The sequence below is a fragment of the Apus apus genome, chromosome 2, assembly GCF_020740795.1.
Source record: "Apus apus isolate bApuApu2 chromosome 2, bApuApu2.pri.cur, whole genome shotgun sequence".
NCBI classification, from domain to species: domain Eukaryota; kingdom Metazoa; phylum Chordata; class Aves; order Apodiformes; family Apodidae; genus Apus; species Apus apus.
In genome coordinates, this window is record NC_067283.1 from 6,008,044 (window position 1) to 6,020,615 (window position 12,572).

General features: G+C 41.5%; 1 protein-coding gene across 1 annotated transcript in view; it reads left to right on the forward strand.

Moving 5' to 3' along the window:
• LOC127380384 (sodium channel protein type 5 subunit alpha-like) overlaps window positions 1-12,572 on the forward strand; it is a 217,929-nt gene that overhangs the window by 175,468 nt on the left and 29,889 nt on the right. The window contains exons 20-21 of the mRNA XM_051609169.1: window positions 729-883; window positions 4,834-5,007. Coding sequence (XP_051465129.1) covers window positions 729-883; window positions 4,834-5,007 — 329 coding nt within the window. The remainder of the gene's footprint in view (window positions 1-728; window positions 884-4,833; window positions 5,008-12,572) is intronic.

The window sequence follows — 12,572 nt, forward strand, 5'->3', positions numbered from 1 at the left end:
TTCCCCATGACCACTACAACATTTAACTATCACAAAGAATTTGTCACTAAAGTTAGAAAGTGTAATGAAGCAACAGTGGGGAAATCACAGTAGACAGAGGCTGGATATCTAAATTTCTGCTGACGTGAAAGGGGATTTAACCACCTAAAAACAATTTACAAAAGTATTCTTCCAATGGTTTGTTTAAGCTCATGAGGGTTCAAGAGATCAAAATCTACTCCTGCTTTTCCTTTCTGAGCCTCTTCAGAGTGCTGGTCCCCTCTGCACTGTTGCACCTCCTCCCCTCATCTTCCTTTGATCAGATTGCCACTTTTAATCAATTATTCTGGTGGTACCATAATACCAATAAAATATCCTTAATCCGTTCAAGAGGATGTGGAAAATATTGCTAGAGTCACTAGTCCTGATCAGGGGTGCTGCCCGAGCTCAGCTAGCACATGTGATTGACCTAGGGCAATGATGACTCATGGCCAACATATTATCATAAAAATCATTAGGAGAAATCACTGGGGCACATTTTAAGTGATTTTGACTGTTTTTTAATAGAGGAGTGAGACGGGTAAATGGAAGGCAAAGCAGAAGAGGTTGGTGAGAACAACAAGGGAGGGAAGGTTCCACGCAGCAGCTTATTGCTAGAGGGAATCTTGTTTTGCAGCTCCTTAATGAAGCTTTAAAAATTAAGTGGGCTTTTTTAACAACGACTTTGTTTTTCTTTTGATCCTTTTCAGTTTGTGTGCGATTCTTCCCATGCTGTTCAGTGGACATCACAAAATTTCCAGGAAAAATTTGGTGGAGGCTGCGGAAGACCTGCTACAGAATTGTCGAACACAACTGGTTTGAAACTTTCATCATATTCATGATCCTCCTGAGCAGTGGAGCCCTGGTAAATGTCATAGGATTACCTAGCTGGTTGAAAGTGGACATGGGTCTCAGAGAAGGTTTTCCCCAGTTAGCTGTCTCTAAGATCTTAAGAGCTTTTATGGGTTGCTTCTCAAAGTGAGTGTATGTGTGTATGTTTGGGGCTAAAACAGGTCTTCTGCTTTCCTGATTTCACCTGCCTTTACCATATGGAGGGGTGTGTGTTTGTGGAATATTCTTCTGTTACCACATAAAATCATGATGTGTACATATTTCATAAAGCAAATCTCTAAGAAAATCTGTGTGAGGTAGTATCCCAGAGTTACTGTTTCAACATCCCATAGCTGCTCCATGGTAGTTCCCATCGGGAGGCTTGTGTTTAGCTCCAGGGATTAATTTTTTGTGTCCCTTCCCTTCCTTTTCTTCCTTTTTTTTTTTAGCATATTTTGGAACCAGCAAAGCAAAACCCTAAAACGCAGAGGGGTCACTGACTCAGTGCTGCATATGGAGCTGTCATGTTTTGAATACACCTTAGCTTAAACCACTGTGCCTGCCCTGCACAGACAGCTCCTGATTGCATCCAAATGTGTGTGTATGGAATTTGTTAGTCAGTGCCCAGGACTCTGGTAAGGGATCTTCTCTTTCTGAGATCCCACTACGTACTGGGATTATCGTCTCTTTATTATCAGCCCTTGTAGTAATGGCATTTATGTTGCTCATGTCAGGAATGTCGCTGAAGATGGTGGTGTTTCTGTCAGGTTTTTGTCTCAGGTGTGTAGACCAAAGTGTGTATCAAGAGTTCTCAAGGCTTTAGTCTGGTGTTCACTGATCTTCTCCTCCACGATAGCATAAGAAATACACCTACTAAATTTGCAGGCAGTGCCATGTTTGGACAGGTTATCCATGTATTTCTGGAGATCAGGATTAACTTCAGCCCAGACGATGAATCTACTTTAAATAGTGAGAGGAACTTTGTCTTAGAAAGGTGCCTGCTTCACCTCAACAGGAATAACCCTGGGCAGAATGGCATGGTACAGGGTGACTGGTAAGGTAGGAGATTTACCAAAAAGAGCTGGAGAGAGAACAGAGAACACACAAAATAGAGTAAACTACGTCACAGCACCGCACGAAAGCTGAACACCCCACTGGGCTGTATAAATAAGCATGTTCTTCCACTCCAGTTGGCATGAAGGAGGCCTCAGCTGGAGCACTGACTTCAGCTCTGGGCATTGCACTTTGGGAAAGACGTGGGCTAATTGAAGAAACTCCAGAGGAGAGCAGCACAAATTATCAGTGGCCTAAAAAAGAGGAAAACACAGAAGGACTGGGGTTATGTAGTTTAAAGAAAGTCTCTGCAGGAGACAAGAAGATGGAAATATGGAATTGTTGATGGGAAAGGAAAGGAATGGACCATTCTTCAGGTCTACCAGGAATGGGCTGAAATTTCACCAAGTGGATTTTATTTTACTATGAAAAGCAAGAGGCTGGAAAACTTGGGTAAAGAGTGGGATGCTGAAAATTGTCATAGTTTTGCTGAAATCAATGGAGTCTGACAGTTTTTGCTCTAGCTTGAGGATCTGCATGTTAATTTTTCACACATTTTTAAAGGGGCATGTAGCTTGCTTTAATACACTTTAGATGAATACACTTCCTTACATTTGCAATTAAAAATGCCTTTGATGCTGAACACTGCAATATGAATCTCATTTAATTTTCATTACGTGCACTCATTTCTTTTTTGTGATGTTCAGTTTAGCCAGTGCAGTTCTGTATAGGGACAAATCATGCTACATTTTCTCACATATCAGCACTGTGCTTCAGTGTTTGGACTGGAGCTGTTGGAGGGAACGAGCAACTTTTTTCTTCTCTTATTCTGGGGTAAGCCCTTCCAAAAGCTGAACTCATCTGGCTGCATCCCTGGGACATGCCAAGTTCTTGAAGGAGTTTAAAAGCCAGTATACATTTGTGTGTCAGTTAAAGCATCAGAATATATATAAAAAGTTTACTGCAAATGATGCGAAAACTTTTTTCATGTTTTTAAGCCATAAACACTCAAACTGGAAGACTGTGTTTTAGCAGTAATCGTGGATAACACTGCAGGTATCCTGTTTAACTCTTTTTTAATGCACAAAGCAAAGCAGAAGAAATAACCTTTAATAATGGTTTATATTACAAAGACCTCATTGGTCGTCACCATGAAAAAATGCGAAGAACCAGAGTTTTGTCATTTGGGTAATATCCATGAGTTGTGCAGAAGTACAGTGCACCTGAGGCTGGCAGGTAGTGTATTTTTCATCCTTTATTAAGAGGCTTCCTGACTCTAAGTGTGCTTTTAGTAGACAAAACACAATATACTCTTTGACAAGTTAGTAGAAAACAGGAAGAGCAAAGGAGGGAGAGGAGGAAATAACTTTAAATAGTTTGTTGTTATTTTTGCAGTAATTGCAAAGTACAGCAAGTCATCTGACAAAGTGAGTGAGTCCCTACAAGAAGTGATAAACTCCAGTCTCTCTGTGTATTGTTTTCTGTGGCTTTCTCCAACAGCTCTTTCACACCCTTGAAATATCATTTTTGAAGGGAAGATAGGAGACCGAGTTGCAGTGAAAACATCACCCCAAAGTGTGGGGACAAATGGACAAGCTTTGGCACAGGCTGCCAAGGCTTTCTTGTCAGTTTAATTACTGTTCCCTGGCAGGCAAAAGAGCAGTGTGACTGCTTGAGTGACAAGGAACACACTTCTTGTATCTCCAGGCACTGGGTGTTTGCTAACTTTTTGAAGTTCCTGAGAAAGTAGCTACAGATCTTGAAATATGTAAATGCAGATAATTAAGATGATTAGCACAGACCTTCTCAAATAATGTTGTTTCTTGCTGCCAAGTTCTCTGGGTTACACGATGGGATGAGAGTAATATATCAAAGCCTGGGTTATCCAGGGTACAGGGACACAGGAGCAGCTTGTGTGATGACAGTCACTAAAGTAGCTGGGGAAGCAAATTGTAACCGCTGCTTGACTTAGAGACACCAAAGCAGGCGGGGTATGTGCAACCCTGCCACTAAGATCCTGCATTTTATTTGATGTAAAAAATGCTAAAATGCTAAAAGCCAAATTCTGAGACAATTTATTTGTTTTTTTTTTGTTTTGTTTTGGGTGGGGGTTTTTTAGTAGGCTTATTGGTTTATATCTTAAATATTTTAGAAGGGTAATTAGGTTGCTTGTACTTGATACAAGTGCTGAACGTCCTTTGATGATGCCCTGCATAAGATTAGTTAGAGAGACAGATGAGATGGGTAGATAGATATCTTGACCTTCAAAACATAGTTGTTCTGCTAAGTGAATAATAATGAGCATTTCTTGAGGCAGGTATTCGTAGCCTCCTGAAAAGTGGTGGCTGAACAGAAGCCAGGGAACTCTGGTGCTCTGTAACACAGGGGTAAGCAGGTTAATAACTCTTTTTGTTGCCATTAGCAATAAGATGCATTTGACTTCTTGTAAGGGTCAGATTCTGCCTTCTAAAGGCAAAGCATCCTATGCCCTGAAGCACCTGAGATGCCCTGATAGCAGTGGCACAGCCAACAGGAGCTGAAGCAAGATGCCCTTGGGGAGCCTGGAGTGGCACCCTGCTCACAGATCGTGTTCCCAGATTTAGGGAGCTTGAGCTCCTCTTACACTCTAAGGATCTAGAGACTGGAGAGGCAGCAAAGCATGTGTCCAATATAATGGAAAGCTGAACAGGTCTCTGTTAGGTTAGTATCAGGTCTCTTTGTGCCTGTGCACTCATTGTGATGGAATGAGGGCACAAGCACAAATTAAATATTTAGTTTGTGCGTTAAAATACATCAGAAAAGTGAAAATGTATCAGAAACCACAGGCAGTACAGGAAATCCCATCAAATAATACCATAGACTTGCAGTGCAACACCAATGCTTTCCAAGGTAGCTCAGCAGAAGTTTTTAATCAATCTTTTGTACTTCCAGGCTTTCGAAGATATTTACCTTGAAGATCGAAAAAAAATAAAAACCATGCTGGAATATGCTGATAAAGTGTTCACTTACATCTTTGTCTTGGAAATGCTCCTGAAATGGGTGGCTTATGGCTTCAAGAAGTATTTCACCAATGCCTGGTGCTGGCTGGACTTCCTAATTGTAGATGTAAGTATCATTTTGAAGCTATGATGCTTCTTGTGTTGGGTTTTACAGTGCATAAGAACAGGCTGTTAAGTCTGGCAGCTTTGTGCTTGAAAAGTGACAGAGCTGTCACTCTGAGTAACAACCCAAGGCAAGGGTCTGATATGTAGCTGTACATCCCCAAGGAGTCAGTGTGCCAGAGCAGAGAAGATCACTCTGGGTCGTTGCTCAGGGGTGTTACCCTGCTAATTTGAGTCACATTCCCTTCTGGTCCCTAGGAACTTGCTCTTTCTTCTAGCATTTAACATCCTGTTCCACACTCCAGGCCAGCACAAGGTCCGGTTACCCCCGGCTGCTCCACACATGACCTGGACACACAAGTCCTCCAGCAGATTACAGAAGCTGTCCTTGGCACAGTGTCCCGGCGGGGCTGCCAGCAGCACGTAACAGTATGTTCAGTACCATCTCCCAAGTATTTACCACTTGAAGGAGTCCAGAAGAAGGTGTGAATAGTCCTCTTGTCAAAGTGATTTCGCTATTACAAAACCTCGCAAAATACTTCAAATGCTTGACATGTCACCGGGCTTAGTTCTACCTGGATAATAATGAGTAATCATTGAACAAAAGGGAGCTCATATCCCAGGAGTGTTGCAAGTACCAGGCATGTCCCCTCCAAAGCTTCACATTGCCTGCATGTGGGATCTGCCAAATTCAGGAAAAGCCAACAACATCGCATCCTCCAGATGAGGTTTCACTTTTCATCACAGCCTATCAATAAGGAAGCAATTATCTCCCTGAGGCCATTTCTTATTAGCTTGAGGTATTAATGTGGAAGGCTGGCAGAGCTCTGCCATGACTGTGTAACTGATTAAACTTTTGATAAATTATTTTTTCCCCATTTTACATCTGAACCTTGACTCAGGGGAGAATTGCACTTTCTTTGGCCCCAGTCCAGGAAAGCACTTCAATGGGACAATTTACTTCTTTGAAGTTATGGACATGTCTAAGTGCACTGCTGGATCAGAGCCTTTGGAAGCTTCTCCAGAGCTTTAATAAATTGATTTATGAAAAGGAAGTTCTTTACAAAAATTGTAAGTCATAAATTCCTCTTTGCATACATGTTTGGAAACCTCTTAAAGGGGAGGCACTCATTTTTCACAGATTTGTTTCAATAGAAGAGGAAGACCTGGTTTAATTATTTAACCACAGAATTGGAAACCACCAGTTCCTGAGTTAGAGCCCAACCATGAAAATTCTGTTTCTTGTGCTTTAGGTAGAGGGACACAGCTTTTATTTCTTGGTTTCTCTGTCAGTAAAATGCGACTAATAGGATTCACCTGAAATATTTTATAAGCTTCCAGAAATTTGTTATTAGAGTTTTCATGAACTTCTGAAGACTAGAAGGGCTGGATGAGGGCTCACTATTGTCACAACTATAAGTAGGGGTCTTGCTGGTGGGAGAAACAGTTTGCACAAGGAATTCACAAAAATAGTTGGAAACCTGCTGCACCATTAACAGTTTTAAATGAATTGCCACTCATTAGGAGTATGTACTTTATAGCATGATACCTATTTAATATCAAAGACAGTAAAATGGAACCTAAGCTAAATTCTGTCCTCTGTGCAAAAAGGCCCCCTGGAACAGAAAGATGCAAATGCAAAGTCAGTATGTAACTCTAGAATTTAGGAAGAAGTTTGCATTTTAATGGAGGGGATGAGGTTGTGTGTATAATGATGATGGCTTGTAGAGGCAGCCACTGGTGGGCTGGGGAAAGAAGCTTTACCTCCCCTGCCACACATCCAGAGCACCCGTGGCAGAAAAGAGTGCCATGAGGGAAAGGGGACAACGAGCCCCTGAGCCTCCCCTTATTCCCAGCAAACCCACCCCAGAGCCTTCTTCCTGACCCAGAGCTTTTTATTTTCTTATCCCCCCCTTTTCTTAACGTTTCTGCAGGCTCCTGAGTTAGACAAAAAGTTGCAACATCCTTGAGGTTTTTTTGGTTAATTATTGACTGCAGGAAATTGCTTGTCCTTTACTATACTCAATGAATAAAGCTTTTCCCAAGCCCCATTCTTTTCTTCAAAGTCATTTCCCAGTGTGGATTATAAGAACTATATTTTTAGAGGGTTTAACAGATGCTCTTCTCCCACCCTATTGCTCACACACCCTGCCACTCTGATTTGGCAGAGTAACATGCTATCATTTTTCCAGCTTTTTTTTTCCCCCCTCACACTTTTTACTTCAATTTACATTTTCTTTTTGGTCCTTTGAGAACCAAATCACTGCAACTGAGCTGCAGAAGGGAGTGAATGGGTGAATTAGCTGCTCCAAAAGAAGCAGATGAACCACTTGTCTGATTTTCTCAAATTTATTTGTTTAAAATTATTCACTTAAAAATTCCTGATCTGCAAATTATTCATTAGCAGTTTGGTATCAGTATTCAAAATTCAAGCTGCAATGGTTGATTTTTCATTGGACATGTGAAACCATCTATCATCTGTGTTTTCTCATTGTACAAATGCAACTCAGAATCCTTTTTCTGTTGTGAATAATTCATAAAACCATCTCAAAATTTGCAAGTATTCACTATTTCTAAATAGGAAATGAACCCGGAGGGGGTACAAGCATATTGCTGCTGATTTATTTGTTAATTTTTGTTAATTTTTTAAAAAATTATTCTTTTTTAACTTCCCCTGCCTTGTGAAAGACCTTTGACACTGATTTGGACCTGTGAAACCACAAAGGCTCCAGCTCACAATTGTGGATTACTAAAGAAAATTCTGCCTTGCAAATCCTGAACATGAAAACACACAGTAACCCATAAACCCAGAGCTATTTTTGCTGGATGTAAAATCCCTAAAGGATGATCCCTGACAATGGGTTTCTCTGCATCTGAAAGAAGTGTGCTAGTGTAGCAAAACCATGAGAGTGCTTTTCAATAGACTGCAATACAATGAAATCCTATCAAGTATGCTGCAACAGCTTTCTTTGGGAGGAAAGGAGAAAGGAGTAAAAAAATCACAAAATACAGGCTCATTTCAGCTTAGGGCAGCTGAGCAAGATGCCTTAGGTGTCTGCTGAAATTTGGGTGTACTGAACAAACAGCGTTAATGTACATCTATATGTTACCTCCCTGTAAATGACAATTGTACTGCTAAAAGTAACCTCCTTCTACACTGCAAATATAGCTTCTCTGTGCACCTGAAATGGAGTGGTGGGCACTCAGTTCACAGCTCATTTCAAAAGAAGGAAAAGCAGAGGCCATCATATATCTGAAATGTAGACAGAGTAGTATCACTATGAGGAATGGCATTTATACACAATCCTCTTTGCTAGGATGCACAGGCAAATATTTCCACACAGAACAGATATTTTCCAAGCATTCATGCAATCAAAACCTCTTCGTACAAGGCAGATTAAACAAGGAGTCTGAACTTGGCCAGGGACAGAGGTGTATGGCATTCAAAATGAATGTTTATGAAAACTGCTTTCAACCAGGCATGTCCTGTGACAGGCAGAGACAGTTGGGTTTTAAAACAAGGGGTAGATAAACTCCACTGGTTGTGCACGCTGGGGTCATGTTTGATGTTCCTTTCAATTGTTTCCTCTGACCTGTAAATATTATCTTGGGCTTATCTACTTTGAGCTTCAGCCAGTCAATTCTGAGCTATGCCCTAGCCTCTGCTGACAGATGATGGATTATTCCATCACAGTGGTCAGTTTGAAAAAGGCATCAGTCTGGAGTTTAGCATCATTCAAAGATGGGAGGTGTTGCTCTCAACAGCTTCTTCCCTCCCTGCTCACTCATTGGCAGCAGAGGGGAGAGACCAGCTCCCTCCAGAAGCTGTCACGAGAAAACTCTTGGGAAAAGGATGCAAGGTCCTTAATGCATTAGTAGAGAATGGTCACAAAAAGAGTCACAACCAAGTTCTATTGCCCGTGGCATACACAGAAAAATCCTCTCTACAATGGTCCATTATCACATCATCTGTGCTGTAGCTTTTGAGTTCAATTTGATTGACCAATAGCTGGTCCTAGTCCAGGCTTAAAACAAACCTGAGTGTCATTTACTGATTTTGGAGATGAGGGGAGGTGAGGGTTTCTCCAGTTCTCTCTAGGATTATCCCATCTCTCAAGATTTGATACATGGAAAAACTATTATCTCATGCAATTGCTTTTTTAAAGATGCTGGCAGCTTCCTTCCCCTTCACCCACCTCTAGCAAGGGGTCCTAACACTGTGTCCTGCATTTAGTCATCTCCAGTTCTCAGTTTTTGCCCTGATGCCCCACCAGTTTCTCTCCAGCTGTCACCACAGAGAAATATTGTGCCTTCCATCCTTTTTCCCAGAAAGCCTGCTCTTCTGCCATGGAGGCAGGGGCTCACAACAGCTTTCAGCAGTATATCTGTCTGCAAAATAGCTCAAACAAGGCTCAGCAGTGGATTTGGAGACCAGACATCTCAAACAAGTTATTCAGCAAGTCCACTTGGCAGGATTTTGTAGATGCTTTTATGAAAGTAAAAGAATATATAGGTTTTACCCCTGCAATTTATGAATGGTTATAGCAGAACACGTTTCTGCTGTTTGCCTGGAGCTGCTGAGTTTGTATCCAGCGATCTGTATTTCCCACTGAGCAGCTTTCCAAATTTCCTGTTTGCTGCCAAATTTCCTGTTTGCTGGTTTGAAACGTTCAGTCATTAAATGCACCATCGTTTTCACAGAATGCTTTTTTAAAAAATATAGATATTATGTTTTCTAATATAGTTTCCTGGAAAGCACATGCTCTAAGATTTTTAGTTAGGAAACTTCACTGTAAGACAAGTTAAAGTGCAGCCAAAAATCTTTGAGTTTGAGATGAACAATGTAAAACAGTCTTTCTATCCCTAGTTAAAAATTGAATTGAATTAAATTATGCCCTTGTACTGGATTGTCTTTAAGTGACAATTAAAAACCTGCTGTGTGAAGTAAATATTGATGGCTTCTGATTGCTTTAATTGTTTTTTCCATCTGTATTCCCTGTTGATTAGCAAGGTGATTTCTGTTTGCTTTACCAGTAATTACACAATCTGCTGTAATGAGTTGTTCTCAAACAGCACTGAAATCCAATTTGTATTCTTGGGAAGCTATCCTAAAACCATGCAAATTTTGTCTAGTTTCTGTTCAGAAAAGTACACAGGAACAGAATGACAAAAATACAGCCAAGGCAAAGTAAAAATAATATAATAATATTGTCACTTGGAGAAGCCTCTTAAGAGTTAACTTAATGTTCTCTGCAAATTATCAAGAATCCATGGGTGACAACAGAATACTATTACTTCAGAGTTCATTCTTTACTAGTTTTCTTAGTTTCTCAAAGCAAGCACTCATGTGGAGTTTTTTGAAGACTTTCAGTTCACTGTCTTCTGGGTCTGTGCTGATGGCACACAATTTTTATTTAAGTATAGAGTATATTTCAATGTCCTTCTTTTTTGAAGAATATGCTTGAAAATAAAGTTATGAATAAAACCTTTTAGATGTTGCATGCAGCTTGCCTGGCCCTCTCCATTGCTGTGAGTGTAGCAGCCAAATTCCTTATACAAAGATATTCTCCCTTGCAGGAGGATCAGAACAGGGACAGAGATGTAGACTGTAGCTAACAGTACAGGCAGAGTCCCATACACTCTGCAAGGACAGAATAGATTGGTCCTACAGTTCCTCCCCTTGATGACCAGCACCTTTGCAATCCAGGTTGTTACAGACTGTAAAACATCTTCCCACCATCCTTTTGGCTCCATCCAGGATGGTCAGGGACTGCTCAAGAGGCTGCTGACAGGAGGAGGAGGAAGGAAGATGTGAAGGGACCTTCTCACTCTCTACAACTACCTGAAGGAAGGTTGTAGTCAGGTGGGGGTTGGGCTCTTCTCCCAGGCAACCAGTGACAGGACAAGAGGGCCTGGCCTGAAGCTGCTTCAGGGGAGGTTTAGGTTGGATATCAGGAAGTACTTCCTCACGGAGAGGGTGATTAGACATTGGGATGGACTTCCCAGGGAAGTGGTGGAGGCACCATCCCTGGAGGTGTTCAAGGAAATGCTGGATGTGGCACTTAGTGCCATGGTCTGGCTGATGTGGTGGTGTTGGTCACAGGCTGGACTTGATGATCTTAAAGGCCTTTCCAGCCTTGGTGATTCTGTGATTCTGTGAAGAGACAGACACAGGCTGCAGAGGGGTCAGCTATTATTTATTTATTATAGGGGGATGAGAGATCAAAAAAATTGGGATGAAACTAGAAAGATATGACCCAGTAGTGTAGACACTTTGTGTTGGCCTCCTACCTTGGTATGACTGGTTTTGGGGGGCTTTGTGCCAGGGAAAATGAAGATGAGGAATAGTACTTGTAGTATGTAGGATTCCTATTTGTATAATTGTCCTCTCTGGCAGAAATCAGGGGATCTATAATTCTTCATAGTCCCTCTCCATCCTAGCATATTCCTTGCAACATCTGGATCAGCTCAGGTTTGAGAACCCAGATAAGCAGGGATGATTTTCAAGCTTCAACTGTCATACTTCCCACAGTAAGTTGGTATTTTTAAAATTGATTTGGAGCATAAATCTTTTAGGGAATTGAGCAAATCCAGAACAGCACCCTATGGAAACAGCCCAAACTGATATTTTTTTTTTAAATTAAAATGTCATATGTAAGTAGGATTGATCCTAATCCTGCCCAGAAATGTGTGTCTTCAGCTGAAGAGCTCACCTCCCACTAGCTTGGATGGAAGTGGAGCAGAGTGGATGGGGCTGAGACCCCAGGGAAATAACTATGTGCATCCTTGGCATTATAACACTGTCTTCAAATGATGAATAATACTCAACCATATTCCCATCTGCTCCTGACAACAGCATTCAGCATCAGGAAGGTACCCTGGGATGAACTGTGTGGTCATTTTGGAGATTGTTTTAAGGGCAGAATATCTTTCCTCTTCAGCTGCCCTAAGTCAAAGCTGTCTGTAAAGTGTCTGGAGAACAAGCAGAATGGATTTGATGATTAAGACATTATTTTATTGTAAATCCTGGTAGAAATACCAGACTTTTCCAGGCAGCTGAACCCACACAGCCACTGCTGCTGCACCAAGGAGAAAGATTTGGGGTCTTGGCCAAGGTCTGGCTACTCAAGGAGTGCTGTTTAGTCCTCAGAAGTCATAGCAATCCCTCTGCCATTCCTACCCAGTGCTGATAAATGGGACCTGGAGGTCTGGCAAAGGTGTCTGCTGTGAAAAGGTGAATTGAGACAGGCTGAAAATCCATTTGGAAAGAGTGGGGTGGAAAAACTGCAAATCAATAAGTCAGCTTGCTGTCTGACTGAATGGAAGATCACAGCAGCAGGTCATTCAGCTCACCCTCAGAAATTAGTGGAGGTTTAATTCTTGATTCATAGCCATCTGCCTTAGGAATTGACTGGGGTTGTTAGAAAAGCCTGAGCAGGTGTAAAGGAGGTGACAGATTAAGAGAACAGCAAGACATAAGGAAGTTCTTCTGGAAACTGCCAGGAAGCAATTAGGATGCAGGAATTACTTATTTAAAAGCATTTAAGCCAACAGGAGTGGCACATGCTG